The 22,489-nt window shown below is 38.7% G+C and overlaps 2 protein-coding genes across 3 annotated transcripts; both read left to right on the top strand.

Moving 5' to 3' along the window:
• Positions 1 to 217: 217 nt before the first annotated feature.
• LOC121905428 lies at positions 218 to 6,154 on the top strand. The gene is made up of 6 exons (XM_042423648.1): positions 218 to 325; positions 1,160 to 1,299; positions 1,415 to 1,523; positions 4,923 to 4,938; positions 5,696 to 5,858; positions 5,967 to 6,154. The coding sequence occupies exons 1-6, from the start codon at positions 262 to 264 to the stop codon at positions 6,081 to 6,083; spliced, it is 609 nt and encodes a 202-aa protein (XP_042279582.1). The 5' UTR covers positions 218 to 261; the 3' UTR covers positions 6,084 to 6,154.
• Positions 6,155 to 9,160: 3,006 nt separating this feature from the next.
• On the top strand, positions 9,161 to 22,489 carry snx27b (sorting nexin 27b). Of its 2 annotated transcripts, none has more exons than XM_042424990.1 (13): positions 9,161 to 9,683; positions 13,337 to 13,568; positions 14,144 to 14,336; positions 14,453 to 14,517; positions 14,608 to 14,712; positions 14,840 to 14,918; positions 17,361 to 17,524; positions 17,631 to 17,720; positions 18,163 to 18,312; positions 18,417 to 18,545; positions 19,385 to 19,444; positions 19,540 to 19,602; positions 19,719 to 22,489. In XM_042424990.1, the coding sequence occupies exons 1-13, from the start codon at positions 9,352 to 9,354 to the stop codon at positions 19,830 to 19,832; spliced, it is 1,776 nt and encodes a 591-aa protein (XP_042280924.1). In that variant the 5' UTR covers positions 9,161 to 9,351; the 3' UTR covers positions 19,833 to 22,489. The 2 variants fall into 2 exon arrangements, with proteins under 2 accessions (XP_042280924.1, XP_042280925.1); XM_042424991.1 differs by having other exon boundaries at positions 9,162 to 9,683; positions 19,540 to 19,588.

Genomic DNA, 22,489 nt, shown 5'->3' with positions numbered 1-22,489 from the left:
AAGACAAATTGAAACAACATAACGCATGAGCTAACATGCAAATATGACTTATAGTTTTCTGGTATTACTGGTACAGTGCCAGTCAAAAGTTTGAGCGATACTGTATGCAAAGAGGCTTTAGAGGAAAAGCAAGACAGAGTATATTCTATCATGTTGATATGTGTTAAGTTTCGTTGGAGGGAAAAATGAAAAAAAAGACAGAAAGAGAGGTTGGGCCTAAAAAGAGGGTGTGTCAATCTCTATTTAAAAAGGTTTGTTTCCATGTACTCTTCTCACATCAGTCTCTTCTGTCCTCTCGACCTTCACAAGTTTTCATACAACTTTGGTAAGTGGAAATACATTTGAAAACCCTTTTAAAAGCAGCATTTTAGACAAACTGTTTTATATTTATCTCAATAGTTGATACCTAATATGTAGGATCTAACATGAGATGCATGATTGAGCCCCTGGGTGTGGTTTGTTTATTGTGCTGCGTCTGTTTTATCATTTCAATCTGTGTCAATTTATGAATCAATCGGTAAAGTTATGAAAATTGTAATATAGAAAATATCATAGTGACTATCGTGAAATTTGTTGGAATTCAGAAAATTAAGGTTGCCAAGGGTTTTCCTCCGGAAACCTTGGAAGGAAAAATGTGTGGGAACTGAAAATGAGTGAGTGAGAAAATGACGGTGCAGAGCCAGAGCTGTTGAGAAGAAAAAGGGTGCAAGCGGACTATGCTGAAAGCCATCATAGCTTTAGATGCCTTGAGTTGTTTTATAATTGCCTGTCACACCAAACTAACAATTTGCTTCCATCTTTGCATCTCTGTTGCACCACCCATATTTGATCATGTCTCTTGTTTAAAACCAATGGTTTGTTACCACCCAGAAACAGATCAAATAAGACAAGAAAGCAAAAGGAAAATACGGATTTATGGAAATATGGATTGGAAATATGGATTTTAGCGCACACATTCTTTTCATAATCTAAACAAGGAATCAGGGATGTCTCTGCACATTCCTGTATTTTAACAGGCTGTTCATCCAACTCCATGTGCTTTCACTCTTTTAATTTTATGTTCCAAAGCATGTGCTTAACTGTAGCATGAAGCATTACCACATTACCACACACATTTAAAATGAATGAATACACAGTCAACAATATTTTCTCCTTCCAGCCACCATGTCAGGGCTCGTCCAAGCGATGTCACTCCTCAAGGTTACCTTTGAGAAGTATGCTGGAAAAGATGGAAACAAACAAAGTTTGACCAAGGCAGAACTCTCTGATCTGCTCCGTGCTGAGCTTCCTCAGGCAGGCGTGAGTATAAAAAATGTACTACTATTGAACCAGAAAGCTGTGAATTCTTATTTGCCATATTTTTGCTTTTTTACAATCTACTTACAATTTCTTCTGTTTCTCATTATTTCCGAAGACTTCATCCAAAGCCGAAGTGGACAAATTCTTCAGCATGTTGGATAATGACAAGGACGGGGTCGTTGATTTCAAGGAGTACGTCACTTTTGTGGCAGCCCTCACTGCATGCATTGGCTAAATAAATAAATAATAAATAAATGCTAAATAAATACTTTTGTAACACTGCTTCATAGTTTTCTTGTCTACATTATTTTGTACTAAATGAAAAACTTGAGTGCTCCAACTTGGACCAACACTACAGTCACATCCATTAAATATACATGTCATTGTCATTGAAGTAAAACTTAGATAAACAAACAAAAACCTTTATAATCATCTTTAAAAACATGATCTTTATATAACATGTTAACTAAAAATCAGGCTTTTAGCTAATCATTCGGGGACTCATTTTATAGCCCAGCTTTCAAATTACACTATAAAATCAAAGTTTTGATGCTTTACAGACAAAATAGGAAATAACAGTGATAGCGAGGCAGACAGCTTCCACATATGCACCATTCTCACTACAGATGCCTTTCCAATGTTGCCACCCCGTGTTCAGTTTTCTAGTTTTTTTCTCTTTGAGGTGTCCAGTGGTAGAATTTAACTAAGTACATTTACTCAAGCACTGTACTTAAGTACAGTTTCGAGGTAATTGTACTTTACTTGAGTATTTCAATTTTGTGCTCCTTTATTCTTCTACTCCACTACATTTCAGAGAGAAATATTGTACTTTTTACTCCACTACATTTATTTCACAGCTATAGTTACTAGGTACTTTTCAGATTAACATTTTGTATGTAAAACATATGATCCGTTTGTTATATATGTATTGTTATAGATTAGAACCTTCCAACATTAAAATGCTGCTTACATGTACACATCAGTGAATCAGTATTGATCAGCGGCAGCCATCAGAGGTCCTAATAACACTGATATAAGATTTCAACTCACATTCGTTAAGGATGAGAGCCAGAAGATGACTTGGTGGTTCCACATTAAGATAATATTTTTGCCTTGCCTGATGTAGGATAAACTTGGCTTTAGATCATGCCAAAGAATTATATTATCCTTTAAGGAAAACCTCAAGGGTCAGCTTTCGATTTGAAGTTTTCCTTCTGTAGAGTTTTGACTTGTTTTTAGCTTTAGCTAATGTTGAGAACAAAGAAATACAAAAAACTCTGATGTAGACCTTAGTCGTCACTCAAATTTTGAGCATTAACACAGTCACCCCTATTGAAATTGTTTTAGTTCATTTCAGAGTGGATTAGTAAACCCTGTGTTAGTCAGTATGGTTGATTTTATTTGCCATCTGGTCGTTGATTTCAAGGAGTATGTCACTTTTGTGAAGACCCTCATTGTTTTGTGCAGTTGGCCAGCTAAATAAATACTTTGCCTAAGTTAATTTGTACTAAATGAAAAACTTGAGTGCTCCAACTTGCACTAACACTACAGTCACATCCATTAAATATACATGTCACTGTCATTGAAGTAAAACTTTCATAAACAAACAGAAACCTTCATAATCATCTTTAAAAACATGATCATTTTTATATAACATGTTAACTAAAATTCAGGCTCTTAGCTAATCATTCGGGGACTCATTTCATAGTCCAGCTTTCAAATTACACTATAAAATCAAAGTTTTGATGCTTTACAGACAAAATAGAAAATAACAGTGACAAAGAGGCAGACAGCTTTCATATATGCACCATTCTCACTACAGATGCCTCTCCAATGTTGCCACCCTGTGTTCAATTTTCTAGTTTTTTTCTCTTTGAGGTGTCCAGTGGTAGACTTTAACTAAGTACATTTACTCAAGTACTGTACAGTTTTGAGGCAATTGTACTTAAGTTGAGTATTTCCATTTTGTGCTCTTTTATACTTTTACTCCACTACATTTCAGAGGTACTCATATTTGTTCCATGTTAGCTTCTCTGCATTGGCTTCCCTTAAAATCCAGAATAGAATTTAAAATCCTTCCCTCACCTACAAAGCCCTTAATCGTCAGGTACCATCATATCTTAAAGAGCTCTTTTACCGCACTAGAACACTGCGCTCCAAGAATGCAGGCTTACTTGTGGTTCCTACAGTCTCCAAAAGTAGAATGGGAGGCGGAGCCTTCAGCTATCAGGCCCATCTCCTGTGGAACTATCGTCCGGTCTCTCTCAACCCAACAGGTCAAGGCAGATGGCCACCCACCTAGGGCCCAGTTCTGCTTGAGGTTTCTTGCCATTAAAGGGGAGTTTTTTCTTGCAGCTGTCGCCAAGTGCTTGCTCATGGGGGAATGTTGGGTCTCTCTAAATCAAAGAGTACAGTCTAGACCTGCTCTATGTGAAAAGTGCCCTGAGATAACTTTTGTTGTGATTTGGTGCAATATGAATAAAATTGAATTGAAAAAATAATTAATTAAAGGAGATGAACAACTTATGGTACGCATTACTTTAGCCTGCACAAATAAGAGGTAAATCAGAAAAAATCTACAGGAGGCCTCTCAACATTCACCTCTCAAATGAAGATGGACAAATAGCAGCATAGCCAGACTAACCTGATAGGGGGCCCTAATGACCCTAAACCAGTCTTGTCCTGTCAGATAAAAGATTGAGTGATATTCTCCACTTGCAGAACCAGATCCTTAGCATACAAATTGAAATCATCAGAGAAATCAGGGTGTAGCTAGAAGGATCCAGAGCATCCTTTCACTTCTTCAACAGAAGAGAGATGAGATTTTGGTCTGTATGAAAGCTACTGGACTAGTCAGTAAGGTTGAATTTAATTGCCATCTGATAGCTTTGGTTGGGATAATCTGAGACTTAAGCCATCAAAATACTGAATGAATGGTCAGAAAGAAGAACTTCTATTCAAGAAAATGTTTTGTGCCCGTTGGAATAGAAAGTATAATCCCTGACATCATTGTTTTGACTACAGTTTTCGATAAATTAATATAAGAACCCCCTTGGTCATTGTTGTCATATGAAAGGATAGCAAGTTTATAATGTTCTGAAAGCAGGCAACATCAAATTGTCTCAAATGGTTCTCCTGAATATTAAATACACTTTCTGATGAAAGTATTCCAAAACTCAAGTTTGTTTAACAGCAGTGATAAGGCCATTCAAGAAACTACCATTTAAGGCCATTTAAGAGAGAGAATATTCAAAAAGCCTTTCATCACATGTATTTGAATGCATGTTCCCTTATCATACTGACTGAAAGGAGATTATATTGACAGCCATCAGTTTTTTCACCACATGTTTTTGCTTGACGATCCTTATATGACTTAAGATGTCCAGTACTGGTATTACTGGAGGAGCGTATGTGAAAGGAAAAGCGAGACAGACTTCATTCCAATACGTTGGCATTTTGTAAGTTTTTCTGGAGGGGAAGAAACAAACAAAAGAGAATAAAGGAAAAAAGACAAAAAGAGAGGTAGGGCCAAAAAGGTGGGGGGTTTCAACCTCTATTTAAACTGGACTGTGTCTATGCTCTCCACTCACATCCTTCTCTTCCATCCTCTTGACCCTCACGAGTCTTCATAAAACTTTGGTAAGTGGAAATACATTTAAAAACCCTTTTAAAATGCAGCATTTATCTCAATAGTTGATCTAGTATCTAACATGATTGTGTGGAGTGCTGCATCTGGATTATAATTTCAATCTGTGTCAATGTACAAATCAATTGGTAAGGTTATGACAATTATAATTTAAAGATATAATAGTGATTAATTGGTTTGAATTCAGAGGATTAAGGTTACCAAGATTTTCCACCGTAAACCTTGGAAGGAAAACTGTGTGGGAAAACTGAGAGGGACTGAAAATTAGTGAGTGAGGATATGACAGTGCAGAGCCAGAGCTGTTGATAAGAAAGGGCCAGTAAAGTGAGCAAGCAGGCAGACTATCATAGCTTCAGATGCTTTGAATTGTTTTTATAAAAAATGCAGCCTTGCCTGTCAAACCAAACTACCAATTTGCTTCCATCTGTGCATCTCTGTTGCACGGATGATCATGTCTGTTGTTTTACACAAATGATGCTTTATCCTTGAGAAACAGATCAAATAAGACAAGAAAGCAAAAGGAAAATACATAGAAAAAAGTGAAATATGGATTTTAGCGCACACATTCTTTTCATAATCTAAACGAGGAATCAGGCATGTCTCTGCACATTCCTGACTGTATTTTAACAGGCTGTTCATCCAACTCCGTGCTCTTCCACTCTTTTAATTTTATGTTCCAAAGCATGTGCTTAACTGTGGCATGAAGCATTACCACATTACCACACGCATTTAAAATGAGTGAATACACAGTCAACAATGTTTTCTCCTTCCAGCCACCATGTCAGGGGTCGTGCAAGCAATGACACTCCTCAAGGCTACCTTTGACGAGTACGCTGGAAAAGACGGAGACGAAGACACTATGACCAAGGCAGAACTCAGTGAAATGCTCCGTAATGAGCTTCCTGAGGGAGGAGTGAGTAGAAAAGATGTAGTACTATTGCACCATAGAGCTGTGAATCCTTCTTTGCCATTTTTTTTTTTTACAATCTACTTACAACTTCCTCTGTTTTTCTTGCTTTAGCCCAAAGCTGAAGTGGACGATTTCTTCAGCATGTTGGATAACGACAAGGACGGGGTCGTTGATTTCAAAGAGTTCGTCAGTTTTGTGACAGCCCTCGCTGTGATGTGCTGCAGCTAAATAAATACTTTGGCAACACTGCTTCAAGATTTTCTTACCTATTTTAATTTCTACTAGTGGTCCAACTTGCACCAGCAGTACAGTCACATCCTTAAAATATGCATGTCATTATCATATGAAGGCAAACTTGGATGAACAAACAAACTTGTCATGACTGGGTTATTATGCAGGCTTGAGGGATTTGAAATATACTGATCCTGAAGACACTGTATATTGCCATTTGACTTGTATGTCAAAAGTTACTCATAAAGAATCTAAAATAAATGCTGTCACACTTTATAAATTGTTTTGCGTGCTTCTTAAATTTAAAATATATCGTATATTTATATATATTGTGCAAACTCAGGGTCTTGCCACTCTCTACTGCACATTTACTAAAGCATAAATGCCTTTAGAATCGTCTTTAAAAACACGGTCATCCCTATTATATACATGTTAACTAAAATGCAGTCTCTTAGCTCATTATTCACGGACTCATTTCACAGTCCCACTTTCAGACTTTGACTATAACGTCACTGTTTGTACAGGCAAGCGAGGGGAGAGGCAGACTGCTTTCACATACAGTATATTCACCATTCTCACTACAGATGCTTTATGCAGCCTTTCCAATGCTGCCACCTTGTGTTTAGTTTTTAGTTTTTTTCACTCTAAAGAGTTCATGCAAATTTATGTCCTTGTACTTATGGATGGAATCAATTAGACTAATAAATAAAGTGGATGTATAATATTTACCAAATGTACATAAAGGTGATGAACAACAAGACGAACTAGCACCGTGTACAAAGCACACCCAGAAACCAACCTGAACTAATACTCTGGACACTATGAGGATTTCATTACATTTTTGAAGATTTAATGAAATTTTACAGTATACAGGTTATTTAGGAATGTGCACAATTTGAGCAAAAACAGATTTTGACACAAGGTCTCTCCACAAGACAGGCCCTTGTGATTATGTAATAATGCAGTGCCTGTGTTAGCTTTACAAAGTCCTTGACAAATTTTCAGTTAATTTACACAAATTGAACCCGAGACTTTTGTAGCTCCTGGGTGTCTGGGCCCAGGAGAAGTTGTTTGCTTTCCATGGTTTATCATTCAGCCTTGACAGCAGCTTTATCTTTAATGATTTGATTCAGTAACACCACAATGTTCTGTTTTAAAATCAGGATAGCTGGACTAAATGTCATGATGTCATCAGAAACATAAAATAATGAAAATAATGAAAATGTACACTTTCTCAACTACCAACTTATGCTTGGAAAATGTCTTAAAACAATTAGGCTGATCAATTATTAAAATAGCCGAGCGACAAATATTGTTTCAGCTCTTCTTGCATTGTTTCCAGTCTTTATTTCTTGGCAATCAGGATATGTTACAGAAGTAGTTATCTTCCTGTTTGGCTTATGACCATATAAAAAGAAATAATGTCTGTCTACTCATGACATGACCCCTAATCACAGCTTATGGTCTTATAATACAGTCATAAGTTGTGAGTATGTGATTTTTCTTTCTTGAATTCTATTTAAAGGAATTTTAGATACCTGAATATGTTAAACTATCCAGTATTCAGAAGAAAAAACGTAAATTATAGGAAAGTTAGAAAAAAAATCAAAATCAAAATATATGTTCCTTTTTTTTTGTCCCTTGGTGACCTCTGAGATTTTTCACAGGACCCCTCAAGGGATCCTGATCCACATGTTAGGAATCACTGGGTTAAAGTCAGATCTGTTTAACCTAATTTAGTAATTCTTTACTAAATTATTTTTTTAACTTAATTTTACTACATTAATTAGTAATTATACTAATAAATTAGTAAATAACAATAAATTCCACCAGAAACCTTGGAAAGAAAACTGTGTGGGAAAACTGAGAGGGACTGAAAATGATACGACAAAGAAAAACAAAGCTGTTGAGAAAGTGAGCAAGCAAGCAGAAGCAAGCATGCTGAAAGGATGCTTTAGATGCCTTGAATTGTTTTATAAAAATGCAGCCTTGTCTGTCACACCAAACTACCAATTTGCTTCCATCTCTGCATCTCTGTTGCACAGATGATCATGTCTCTTGTTTTACACCAATGGTGCTTTATCATTGAGAAACAGACTCAACATGACAAGAAAGCAGAGGGAAATATGGATTTTAGCGCACACTGATTCATTTTTCAAAAGGATACATTCTTTTCATAATCTAAACAAGGAATCAGGGACGTCTCTGCACATTCCTCCTGACTGTATTTTAACAGGCTGCGCACCCAACTCCATGCTCTTCCACTCTTAATTTGATGTTCCAAAGCATGTGTTTAACTGTAGCATGGAGCATTACCACATTACCACATGCATGTAAAATGAATGAATAAACAGTCAACACTATTTTCTCTTTTTTTTTTTTTTGAGAAAACATTCAAATATACAAACAGTGCAGACATGTGCTAAACATAATGGTATACAAATAAACAAAAATTTGAATTTAAATAAATAAATATAATAATAATTTGAAAAAACAGATTTGGGATAAATAAACTTCATTAATATAAAATTATGGAGAAAAAAAACATAGCCTACGTAATTCTTTGAAGAGTTCCCTGTACAGTTTGACAGTTTTTTTACTTTTTTTATGATAATAATTTTGAGAGTCTTAATATATTCTTTGAAATTCACATAAAAATCCAGTGAAACTGGGAGTAACTTTTGTTATTTTGTATTTATGTATGTGTATTTATGTACCATAGGTCTATAGAAGTTTACAATGAATTCAATGTTATATTTATCATGTTCAAAATGTGTAATTACATTTTAACTCAATTGTAATATTATGATTAGTTTTACACAATATAGAATATTTCATTCGAGTCCAAAAAGTAACTGCATGTATAAAATAGTAAAATAAACGCGTTCAAGACTCTGGTTCATCATTTTAAAAATTACATTTGTTTCAATATCTAAAAATTTGGAGAAATATAGATTTGTTGTTATCATTATGCTATTGATAATACAGATTTTATATGGTAATAGCCATGACCTCTGCTAATCAGTACCTATAAAAATGTTGTCCCAAAAAGCTTTTCCGCTAGGAGTAAAAGGAGCCTGAAGTGACCGACATGGAACGCATCCTGGGGCGGTCTCGCGAATCATCGGACACCGTCGGCTTTTTCCGGTGGATCTCGATCAGTTAGCTAGCCAAGCCGATTAGCCTGGTGCCACCAGCTAGCTAATGTTCGCAGGATATTTAATGTTAGCTGACTTGGAGTGGATGATACAAATAGTGTAGAAAAATGGCGGACGTCGAGGGACAAGGGAGTTGTTCATCGGTCCCTCCGCTGCCTCACCCTTCCTCTAGTAACGGCTCCGGGAGCGGTAACGTTACACCCGGCACCAGCGGCAGCTGCCAGACGGCAACCACCGTTACTTCAGGCCCGCGGCTAGTTCGAATAGTGAAGTCGGACTCGGGCTATGGTTTCAATGTTCGGGGGCAAGTAAGTGAAGGAGGGCAACTACGAAGCATTAACGGGGAACTGTACGCTCCGCTGCAGCATGTCAGTGCCGTCCTACCGGGAGGTGCCGCGGACAGAGCCGGTATTTCGAAGGGAGACAGGATTCTTGAGGTGTAAGTGGCTAATGCACTGTCTTTGCTCCACTCAAAAGCAGATTATAAATCATGTACAAAAGGACTCTTTCGTATGATATTGCTTGTAAGTTAATGAAAATCAAGACAAACAAGAGCTGTGAGCACCACCAGTTAAGTCCTAGCCTGTGTGCATGCACTGGAGCACACTGGACTTGCAGGTTCATCCTAATGAAAGGGGGGTCTGTGTCAGAGAGAAAAGAACCAGGGATCATTAGAAATTCCCGTCACACTGAAACCTATTCCTCTCATCCACAGCATGTCAAATATTCTCAAGTCTCCCCTTGTACACAGCCATAGCCTCCTAACCAGATGCAGTGTGTAATATGTCTGCATCACACACAAGTGTAGCTTGTTTTGCTTAAATTAGTCATCAAGGTCAAATCATTAACGTCACTGAATTTTGAAAATTAACCACACACGGTTGTGATGTGACCATCACTGAGCACTGATATGTCTGCTGCATTTAGGATAGAAGTGGCTGTCCTAGCTGGGACTTTAGTATGCATGGAGATTGCTTGCTGATGTTAGGCTCTGTTGCTATGGAGAGGAACACGCAGCACACAGCTCAGCATCAGTGCTGGCACTTCAGTGTGTGTGTGTGTCTGTGTGTTTGTGTGTATATGTGTGGAATAAAGGGATGCAGAAAGGGAGGGATGCCTTCAGTTCAATTCTGATTGGCTTCGCTCTCTTAAATTCTGTGTCTCATTGGCTAGCTTCTGCACACTGCTTTGTTAATGGGTGGCCTGCAGTAACCTGGCAGTTTGTTGACCCCATTATTTCTGTGTTCCTGTGTGCAAGCATGTGGTTGTATGTGTTCATGAATTGTATACTGTATGTAAGGAGCAGCCTTTTAGCTCTTTTTTTTAAATCCTCAGATCAGTTATTTTGGTCAATAGCATCCTTTGATTATTGGCTCCATTCATTGTGATGAATGTAAGCCTACCTGTTACAATAGTCAAGGCTCCATGAACTAATATTGCTTCATTGGAGAATGTCTCCCCCACTGTGTCTCCATGCTGTAGATGAGTTTGGCCCCAATGTGGCTAGAGCTTTACATATTTATTGTTGTATTCAGCTGAACATTTGACTTTGATGCATGGAGCCTTCCTGTCAAAGGGGAATATGTACATTGTAAGTCAGTATATACACAGTGGAGTCCCTGCGCACTAACTGCAGTGGTATAGAGCCTCTGCTATTCTCTATACAATCAATACTTCTTTGCACATTTACACACAACTTCAAGCTTCTCAGCTTTTGATGCAGAACAATCTATAGTGCCAGATGACTTTTTACAGCCTCTTGCTTAATGATAAAGGCTATTACATAGAGTACATAGTGCCATTACATGTTAAACACGCTGAACAATACTCATCCTCTCTATAAGCTTTGCAGTGGGAAGATTTAGCCTTGGGTTTGAGTGTGTGAATATTTGCTTGTACATGTGTATGTGTAAGTAAGTTTGCATGCATCAAGTACAGAATTGAAAACTCTTAAAATGAACAAGTACATTAATTATTACCTGAAAACATGACACACTTGAAAATGTCCCTTAAAAACTATTTGTCATGCTCAAAAGTGCTGAGACTGCAGGAGCAAAGGCCACTACATCAGGTGCTTATTATATAGTCATAAAGCTGCTGGAATGAAAGAGCTGCCAAAATGCTTAGTCTGTAGTTTGTATTGTAGAAGACATTTGCTCTTTTTTTCCCATTACACCTGCAAGATGATTTTAATCATGCCTCCTATCTCCACTTTATTTCTACCTACATAATCATCTTTCCTCACCAATTTCAGCTTTGCCATGTTTGACCTGCTCAGAGGGCCTTGCTTGACCCAACCACATATTCATGTGTAGCTTTCTGTTGCCATTGAGTTCCATAGGTATTAGAGAGCATGTGTCCATTGAGCTTTAGCCCTATGTCACCCTGCCAATGTAAGCCATGTGATGACATAACGGCTGACATAACAGATCAGCTGTCAGTCACAAGTTCTATCTGAAGCATTTCCTGTCCTGGATTGTTGTTGTTTCCAGTTGACAGTTGGAATGTGTTATGCTCGGCGCAGCAGCTTGCTCTCCCGTTATTCATCAGAAATGTTTGGGTAATATCATGATGTGTTGTGCACAGTACATATAAATATCAGGGTTCAACGTTGTTAATGTTTTTTTTTCCACTTGACCGGTCAGGCAAGTCACTCAGAAATCTCCTTACCCGAAGTCGATGTTTACTTGCCCCTATACAAATGGTTTTGTTTATTAGTGGTTATCAAATAACAACAAAGGCTAAAGTTAATCATCATGTTTAATCTTTATTTAAGTAAATAAAACAGAACAAGGACACAGAGTGTCATAAGTGCAAAGCTACAAACATTAGTAGATATCGAAAATGTTATGACCCATTTTATGTGTAAAAAAGCTTAAAATCATCACATTTGTGAAGCTGCAACCAGCAAATTTGACTAAAATGATAAATTGATTATTAAAATAGTTGCAAATGAATTATTTGCTCTACTACCTCCGATACATAAGGTTTCACAAGACAAATGCTTTCACCAGTGACAAAGACATGATCCCTCAACAGCTCCCACCTTACTAGATATGACTCATCTCTCACCATAAGACCCAAATCATCTTAAAATGTTAATTAGCATAATTCTTTTGTATTACACCCCTAAAAGCATTTAAACAGTGGTGGCACTTTGTGGTAAAAGGCAGTGTGGACTTGGAGAACAGGGCTTGGGTGGTATGATAAATAGTTGAGAACTGAGATTCATCTGTCTGTGAAGTTCAAAGTATATTTTCACAACATATTCTAACATTTTAGTGCATATTTCTTATATTAACCTGTTCTCCAAAACTCAGAGAGGAAGTCATTGCATAAAAAGATCAGAGCCCATTTTTGACTAACTTTGCCACACAAATGATGATCAAGGTTTCCCCTAAGGTATTAACTGGGTTGCATCAAGGTTATGTAAATGAATAATAAGTGACTTTTAAGGCAGTCCTGGCAGTCTATGGAAAATGTTTAAATATATGTTTTGCCAGCCTATGCATTCATGCTAATATTTGCAAGTTACTGTTTAAATCGCAAGAATCGATTGCATTAGTAGGAAAACGAAAAGCAGAGAATAATTTAATTTATTGAATCTCATTCTGGCATAGTTTAGTCAAACAGCTTGAGGTGATACCTTCAGAAGAAGTGCTGTGTCTGCTCAAAGTAAAAGTTAACTATAGGTCAGGTCACTACAGCTCTGTCATAAACACAGGCCTCTGACACTCGGTAGCCAAAGTGCACACACCCAGTGTTGCTCATGCTCAGCTGTGCCAATGATATAAGCCAAAGGTCTTACTCCTGAGGGGGGAGGGTGTGAACCCAGGTGATTTTTAAGGACAAAATCTCTATCACTCTGACACACATAAACAGAAGATGTGTCCTAAAATCATTGTGGTCTAGCACACTAAAAGACTTTATTCACTTTCTGCCAGTTTAAGAATCCGATACTGTAATGCTTCGTCCTTGTTGTATTTGTAGTATTTGACTGCATTATGTTGTAAGACTTTTCTTGTATTCCATAATAGTAATAAAAGTGAACTGTTGTCCTTGACATCTACCTCTCCTTCTCCGTTCCACCAGTAACGGGGTGAATGTAGAGGGAGCGACCCACAAGCAGGTGGTGGACCTGATCCGGGCTGGAGAGAGGGAACTGGTGTTGGCCGTGCTGTCGGTCCCGCCCCAGGAGGCCGACTGCCTGGATCCTGGAGACGATGGTTCAGCCCAGTCCTGCTACGACTACTCCGACAAGCAGGCCGTCCCCATCTCTGTGCCCAGCTACAAACACACTGAGCTCAATCAGGAAAAGTTTGTGGTGGGTGCATGTTTGGATGGCTTACTGAGAGGAAAATGGGGAATTTTGAAGCGTTGATGGGTGAATATGCAGACAGGAGGATTAGTCAGTGAAGGAATGTGAGTGTCAAGATTCAAGAGAGAGATTTTATTGTCACAGCAGATGGTAACATTGAAGGCAACTATTGTTACCAGAGATGCATCATGAATTTATCTACAATGTCCACTTTTGACACTTGAATGTGAACTTTGTGCTGAGGTCTGTGATTGGACTAAACATCTCAACTCACTCAAGAAAAAAAGCCTTGTTCTATGACACAAAGGTTTGAGTCACAGCCACACTGACTTTCCATATATACATGTCAACAGTGTGAATAATAAATGGATGTCTGCTTGTCACCAGATTAATGTCCACTCACAATGGAGGTTGAATAGGAATACAAACTTTTTTTTTTGTTTTAATTTAATCTCAGTGGAGACAATATCTGATGAGAGAGCATACACAAATTATCTGAAGACCTGTGTGAATATTATAATTCCCTCTTCATCACTTCAGGACATACAATATATATTTGTTGTTCATCTCTCTCCGTCCAGGTATATAATGTGTACATGGCCGGCAGGCAGCTGTGCTCCAAACGCTACCGAGAGTTTGTGATCCTACACCAAAACCTGAAAAGGGAGTTTGCCAACTTCACATTCCCCAAGCTCCCTGGGAAATGGCCTTTTTCCCTTTCGGAGCAGCAGCTGGACGCACGACGCAGAGGCCTGGAAGAATACCTGGAGAAAGGTGATGTAGAGAGAAGGATCAGTATCATAATATCTGGAGTTTGTAAAGTTAAGTTATAGGGCAAAAAGTGTGTGGGAAAACAATCTTGACTTATATTATGTGTGTTTTATCCGCAGTGTGCTCTGTGCGGGTAATTGGAGAAAGTGACATCATGCAGGAGTTCCTGTCTGAGTCGGATGAGGTAAAGAAAAATATACATGTGTGTGTGTGTCTTTTTTGTGTTCCTCTGCCTGTGGCTCACAGCAATTTGTGTCTCCCTCTCATGAACTAGAACTATAACGGCGTGTCAGATGTGGAGTTGAGAATAGCCATGCCCGATAAAACCACACTCACCGTCAGAGTCCGTAAAAACTCTACCACAGACCAGGTCTACCAGGTAAACATGCACACACACAGAGGCCCGTATTACCATAACCGTTATAACCTTGACCTCATTACAGTCATCCTAAGTGTACTTTACTCTTTCTTTTCTCATCCAGTCTCTACTTCTCTTTCTCTTTCAGGCCGTGGTTATGAAATTAGGTATGGACAGTATAACAGCCAGCTACTTTGCTCTGTTTGAGGTCATCAACCACACCTTTGGTAAGTTAGGACATGTAATTCAGCCTTGAGCTTCTGTGCATGTTTGTGTGTTTGTGTTTATGCTTTTTTTTTCCACACTGAACATGTTCCATCTTTGTTGAAGCACAGCACACATTTTGACTTTAGTGATAGCCACTGTCACCTAATAACAAAGTGGGAAGAGAGACAGAGAATATTTGCATGTTGTCTGGGGTGTTATGATTATGCCATCTTTTCTAATAAACAGCCGTGTGCTACTTTTGAAAAGAGGAAACATTTTTGCTCCTCACCTCTTTAAGGTCAGTGTGGTACAAGGATATGTCAGCTTAAAAACAAGCAACAAAAGAGAGCTTTATCAGAGGTAGTACTTTTCATCCCACGCATCACCATTGAATTTATTCCACATGAAGTGTGAGCTCTGCCTGTTGCTGCCCGAGCTGGTATTATGCTTCTCTGGGCTGCACGTAGGCGACAACACCCTTCTCTGCGTGTGTTTGCAGAGATGTTTACCTGTGTCTGCGGAGAAGCTTAATTCCAGTTTAAGACAGAAGCAGTAGCACATCAGCAATAGAGTCATATTTGATGAGAATTGAAGTTTTGCATGCAGGTTGTTTCTTTCAGGCGAACAACAACTCAGAAATTAAACAGTTTTTATCCCTCAGTGATGTGGAGAAAGTCATTCACTAGGGCTGCTCGATTATAATAATATAATAGTCACGATTATTTTGGTCATTATTGAGATTGCAATTATTTAACTTGATTACTCATTGACTCCCGGAACAGAAATGCTTCCATTGTATTACATGTATCAATCCACACTGACTCCAAGACACGCATTAGTGATGTGCATCTCACAGAGATCCCCCGTGTTTTGTTTTTTTTTTAAGCTCCCAGTCTATTTCTGTCGCATTTAGTGAAGCATAATCTGCACAGACAGCTGTTTAAATCACACAAATATCCTGCTGTATATGTGATTGAACTTATTAACGGTATCTATGTTGATTGATCAAAGCTTTCAATCTGTCTGTGAGCTGCTTGTTTAATTGCAGGCAGATTCCCCTCACTTGCTACAGTGGGCGGGGAAATAAAATCAATGAATCAATAAATACAAACACTGTTGATTTCTTCCTGTGGAGCCGACATGATAACTGTTTTGGTTCAGTAAATTTCTGCCGTCAGTCAGTCTGGTGAAGGTAGTTTGTCTGGCCGCTGTCCTCTCAGCTCTGCTGCAGCTGACAGACGGCCGGTTCTGTGGACAAAGACGCTGAATGCGGTTCGGAGTTCATGTGGATTGAACAGATAGAAAGCACTTACTGGATTCCCAGTGAGAGTGAGTTCGGGCTTTTAGGGAGGGGTGAAAGTGTACTGCTGTAAAGGAAAGGGGTGCGCTGGATTTATAACACAAGACAAAACGGGAGCATCATTGCAAAACGGAATGCAGCACAATAAACATTTTATCTCGATTATCTTGTTTTCATAATCGTTGGAAGCCAAAATTGTAATTGAAAATAAAATTCAACTAATCGTCCAGCTCTATCATCCACGATCATAAATATTTGAATTCCTCTTCTCTCCAAATTGAAGGAAAGGCAGCGGCATGAATTAAGATGAATATAAATGATGAATCGCCACTCTTACTCTAGCCTTACCATACCAGTTGCCTTTTAGTTTGAAGACTTGAAGATATTTCTTGTTACATTTAATGCACAATTGGTGTAATTATAACTGAAGTAATATCATTGGTCTTTTAATCCCTTATGCATTAGATCATAACCTGAGGTCTCTTGGAAGGTTTCTGTTTGCCCCCACTTTAAATTGTAGATAAATTGGCCTTTTGCAATCAGAGCTATTGGACTTCATCCCGCCAGAGAAACTAGACCAACTGAATCTGAATCATCTTTCAAGGCACTTCTGAAACTTCATCATTACTTTCTGACTTTTATTTTAATTAATTGTTTTGGCCTCGATACTTTTCTTTTCCTGCATATGTCTCCCAGTCAACAAGCTTTGTTGACATGACATTTTAAAATACAGAAATGATGATGTGACAATTAAACTATAATCAAATTAAGTTAATGTAAGTGTTAAAAGTATAAATTGTATAGCAGAGTACGTGGCTGGATACGCTCTCTTTACTCTGCTATTGAGCAATGTTGATCAATGCAGTCTAACTTAATAACTTCAGCAATTAATTTGTGCTCTCAATAGGTGGTCAGTTGTTTTTCTTTTCTTTTTCCACTGCATACCAACAAGATCAGAGCATCAAACAGCATTTAGTGTCACATATTTAACACTAGAAGCTCTGTTGTCTTGTCCTGTAGGTTGAACACATGGAAAGATAATAGATTTCAGCTTTAAACAAATATGCAAAACTGCTGAAAGAAATAGCATTGATGGCAGTAGATTAACTTTTTTTTACAGCACTCTTATTCTCTCCCTCCTATTTTTTGCTTTCTTCTTCAGTGCGTAAGCTTGCCCCCAACGAGTTCCCCCACAAACTGTATGTACAGAACTATACCTCAGCTATCCCGGGAACCTGCCTCACCCTGCGGAAGTGGCTTTTCACTACAGAAGAGGAGATTTTGCTCAATGACAACCAGCTTGCTGTCAACTACTTCTTCCACCAGGTGCGCACACTGGACATTATGTGTCTGACTGGTACATGTGTGTGTCTCTGTTTGTGTTTGTCTTTTTTGGTTTTCTAACAGTGTCCCCTTTCCGGCCCCTTTGCAGGCTGTGGATGATGTGAAGAAAGGTTTCATCAAAGCAGAGCAGAAGTCCTACCAGCTGCAGAAGCTAGCAGAGCAGAAGAAGATGTCCATGGTGAGTCTCTCACATACCACGCAGCTACTCTAATACTGTTTTTGAGTAACATACACAGAGACAGATAGGGTTTGTCATTATAGATCCCTATGTCTTATGATATCCCCACTCTCCTACCTGTTCTGTCTCCCTTCACTGTGTATGATTTAACAACTTGGAAAAGGTACAGAGCCTTCTGGAGGTGGAGGTAGAGAGTGTAGGTTTGATTGTCACCGGCACAAATCCTTGCTAGGAAAATGTGCATAGAGGAAGTGAGCGAGTTCTCCTGCGTCTGAAAACATAAATAAGGTTGGAGGATTAAACCTGCCCCAGCGGGCAAATGCTCACAACATACTGTATCTTCACATCAGTTCAGCTGCAGAGAATAACTCTAGGATCTGCCTACCTTCACCTTGTCACTTCTTGTTTTGTCTGGTGTCCCCTACATCTTTCTCTCTCTCAGTATCTGAGTTTGTTGAGGGGTTGCGAGGGCTACAATGAGATCATATTCCCTCACTGTTCCTGCGACTCCCGGCGTAAAGGCCACGTCATCACAGCCATCAGCATTCACCACTTTAAGCTGCACGCCTGCACCGAGGAAGGGACACTTGAGGCAAGGGCAACTGCTTGTTGTTTGTTTTATGTGTGACTTTGTATATGTGTATTTTTTTTATATAGAGTCAAGTGTGTTTACTTAAAGCCCCTACTTGGTTTCAGAACCAGGTGATTGCATTTGACTGGGGGGAGATGCAGCGGTGGGACACGGATGAAGAGGGCATGGCCTTCTGCTTTGAATATGCACGAGGAGAGAAGAAACCACGCTGGGTCAAGATATTTACACCTTATGTGAGTATCGCACACAAATGTTAACACTACTTAACATTTGGAACTATAACTAGTAACATAAAGCAAATTTCTTTTTAATTTATTTCTGGCAAAAAGTGGAATCAACACACTGTTCCCACAATGTTTCCTTTATTTACTGTTGCTGTGCAGCATTGCAATCAATCAGATCTTCTTCAGGCACAAACAGCACTAACAAGCATCACATTATATGTATATATACATATCTCAAAACAATGGAAATCTACAACGTGATTGAACTGGAAAGCTATTGCCTGTAACCCATGGCAACCATTTACATGTGCCTTCAGAGAACAATGGTGTCAACAATTGGAATGCAAAACAATACCACACATAGTTAGAACCACACCCACTCCTACAAAAAAAAAGAGTATAAATGTATAAAAATATAAATGGGAATATAAGGAAATAAAAACAAATCATGTTTAGTCCTGCAACTATTGATTTTTTGGATGTTTTTATTTTTTCAACCATAAGCTCACTGTTCAAAGTGTCTGATGTTCAGTGTTTACATTTATAGATTTAAATAACCAGTTCCCTGACGATCTTACTGTTTGCTCAAACATCGCTTGTGACAGCTTTTTAATTTCAGTGTCTGGATAAACAGTACAGTATTTTAATGCCTGTTGCAGTCCACCAGAACTGGCTTTACTTTTTAATATGCTGTCAAAGTAGAATTAAAATGTTCAAATCAAGTGCGGTGACTGCTATAATTGAAAGGAGAAGAGGTCAAACTTATGAATACTATTATCTTGTTTGTCTTTGTTTTGTTTTTTTTAATCTAAATCCATCTTTCTCTCTTTGCGTTTGCCGCTGTTCAGTTTAACTACATGCACGAGTGCTTCGAGAGAGTCTTCTGTGAGCTGAAGTGGAGGAAGGAGGTAAGGACCATTTTCTCACATACTAACTAAGTCTATTACAAGTCATGTATACGGGTCCTTCACTCATAGCTGCTACTGTATGTCTGTTTCGACAGGTGGAAGAGGAGGCTACAGACAAGGACAATAAGAACTGCAGTAAAGATGGTATGTGTGGCAAGGTAAGGCTTTGCCTGCCTCTGTCCGGTCTATGATACAGGAAAAAGCCTTGGTGAATTTCTCTGTTTTCTGGCTCTGAGTTTGTCTATCTTTGTCCTGTTTGCTGTTTCTGTTGCAGAATATTTTCCAGCTGCTGAGGCACAGAAGGGATGGAGGCACCCAGGAAGGGAGATCGTTACCTCTTAACTTCACACCGTCGTCATCGACTCAGCTCAGCTCGGCCCTCATCTAGCCCCAGAACCAGAAACACTCAGCTATTAACTACATGGTCATCATTTACACTCCATCAACTACAACCCGAGAAGCTACCCGCGATACATGCAAACCAACAAGCATCTGCAAATGAGCAAATTGAAATAAACAGAAGCATAAAAAGCTACAGACACAAACCAGGTCTCTTGAATCCAGCACATCATAATCATGCGTTAAGCAAAACTCTGTAAAAATGAAGTGAGGCCTCTAAAAACTTGAAGTCATGGATTCATGCAAGCCTTCCTCTTATTAGCAGGGACTTGAAGTGGAATGTGACGTGCACACAAGGAGGTTTTGAGCCTCCGCTGAGGAAGAAAGCTGAAGAGAGTAATTCTTGCTGGACTAACAAGGGAAAGCTGTGCTTAGTGCTCGCAAAAGGGGAACACAGATAACACTGATGAGCGATACTGAGGGTTAACCACAGGAAGACACTCGCTTCTCAATTTATGGATCAGAGCAGCAGTGTCTTGTGTGTCTTTTTTTTGGCCAGTTAAAAGCATTTGTAAGCGTGCAAGTGTGTTTGTGCATGTTTACTAAACTGCGCTTGCAGGGGGGAAAAATCAGGAGAATGTAAGTCGCAGCTGATTCACATCTCGTACATAAATTTCCATCTGTTTGGCGCTAAAAAAAAAATCTGCATTTATAAAAGAAAACTATTAACATTAATAATGTGGCAAATGAGAGAAGGGAGAGAGAGAAAGCAGACATTTTGCAGGATTGTTTCATTCAGGTGTTATCGTAGTGATTCGGGCACACAGAGCAGACAGCTGTGATGCTTTGACACACGAGCAGGAACATTTATAGACTGACGTTGCACTTTATCGACAGTATTAACAACCTCCAAACATGGGAGATGTAATCTAAGACACAGATAGTGGGCATAATACTGGAACAAGCCTGTACTTAGTTTACTTTTTATTTTTGACTGACTGCCATGTGCAGAGCCATGCATTAAACTTTAACGTATTTATAGTATTATGTGAACACTCCATGAAAATGTAGATTGTAGAGCAGCATTGGAGAAGGATCAAGACAAGCGGCAGTGCAGTTGAGTTTGTGCGTTGTGCATTACCCAGAAGAGACAGCAGGGGTCCTTCTCCTCCTTCCTGCTCCCCGTCTGGTAGTGATTACTTTGTCTCTGAGAACTCCCGCAGGATTTATAATAGGCCAGTAATTCAAATGGCCTTTACGCACAGCACTATCTATCTCTGTAGCTGGTACTTTGCCGTACTGTTAAGCCACTCATGCACTCCAGATTCAGGTTAAGTGGGACGAGAATTTCATAGCAAAAAGGGTGGCTTGCATCCTTCATCAACATGATAGATATGAGGATAACTGCACATTCACTGAAGGCTTCGCAGCAACTAAACACATAATAACTGCAGTCTAATGTGATAAACTGTGTAGTTTAACGTCCCTCTAAAGAAGCCCAGTTAATGCTCTAAAATAATTTAATAAGGTTTTTTTTTTTATCTGATGATAAAATAGAAACAACAAATAAATAACGAAAGTAATTACAGCTCATCACATCATTCACAACTTATACATGTTGACATTAAATATTAATCATTGCTCAGTGCAATATTGTGATGTGACTACATTATTCATCAAATACGAAACGATCTATTGTATTCTAAAATAATATAGAGGGGCATTTTGAAAGTTCATGCTTTATTCAGCAGATAGTGCATGTTCAGTTGCTACTGGCTTTTATAAGACAAGTCTCCTTATTATAGGGATATTTTCCAAAATCAATACACTGTATATCATGATATGGCTAATGTATGAAAGATCACATGTAAAATGATCAAACTGATGTTCAAAGCAAAGAACTGTGTTCCAAAAACTTCATATATGTGAAAACAAAAACTTCACAGACACATTTTCTAAGGTTTAATCACAGCTTGCTCTGAACCAACAGAAAAATGTAAAACAATAACATGATAAGATCGTACAATCACAACATGATGCCACTGAATGTCAATAAACGATAATATCCAAGTTCGGCCCAGCCCTACCGCCTTTTTTAGCTCATTATGAGAATGTTAACAGTTTTTTATTATCTGCAAGCAAGTAAAGAGTCCTAGATTGACACCCTGCTAAAAGTGCTTGTTATAATGATGGTGCTGTTCACAAAAGCCATTTTGGGTGATTAATGAGCTTCAGCAGACCTTGGTGGGCGCAAAGGAGGTTTAATTGAATGTGTTGAGCCTTGACTTGTGAGATTGAATGTGCAATCCTAAAAGGCCGAACGCATTTCCCAGGATTCTTGTCTGTTTACTGGGCCGCATCTGACATGGTCGATTGTCTGATCTGCCCGCACTCAAGTGTGCACTCTGTTTTCGCTCACCTCTCTTTCTCACTCTCTCTCTCATTCTGACTTCAGTTAAGCCTCGCTTGCCACTTGCGTTATTTATTTCAGTAAGATATAAAACTCAGCATCTCTGTTGTTAAGTTGTTCATCTGATAAGGTTTGGTTTTTTAAAGAGTCACGCTAAAAAGAGGATGGAGATTGACAACCTGCAGATCCTTTGACATGTTGAAATGTAAAATTTAAGACAAGGGTTTGGTTACGTCGCTTACTGTAATAAATTGTAACATATTCTTTTAAATAAACTGATTTATTGATGCAACGTT

The sequence above is a fragment of the Thunnus maccoyii genome, chromosome 10, assembly GCF_910596095.1.
Source record: "Thunnus maccoyii chromosome 10, fThuMac1.1, whole genome shotgun sequence".
Taxonomy (NCBI): Eukaryota; Metazoa; Chordata; class Actinopteri; order Scombriformes; family Scombridae; genus Thunnus; species Thunnus maccoyii.
Note: the sequence above shows the minus strand (reverse complement) of the source record. Positions and strands in the feature narration are given on the sequence as shown.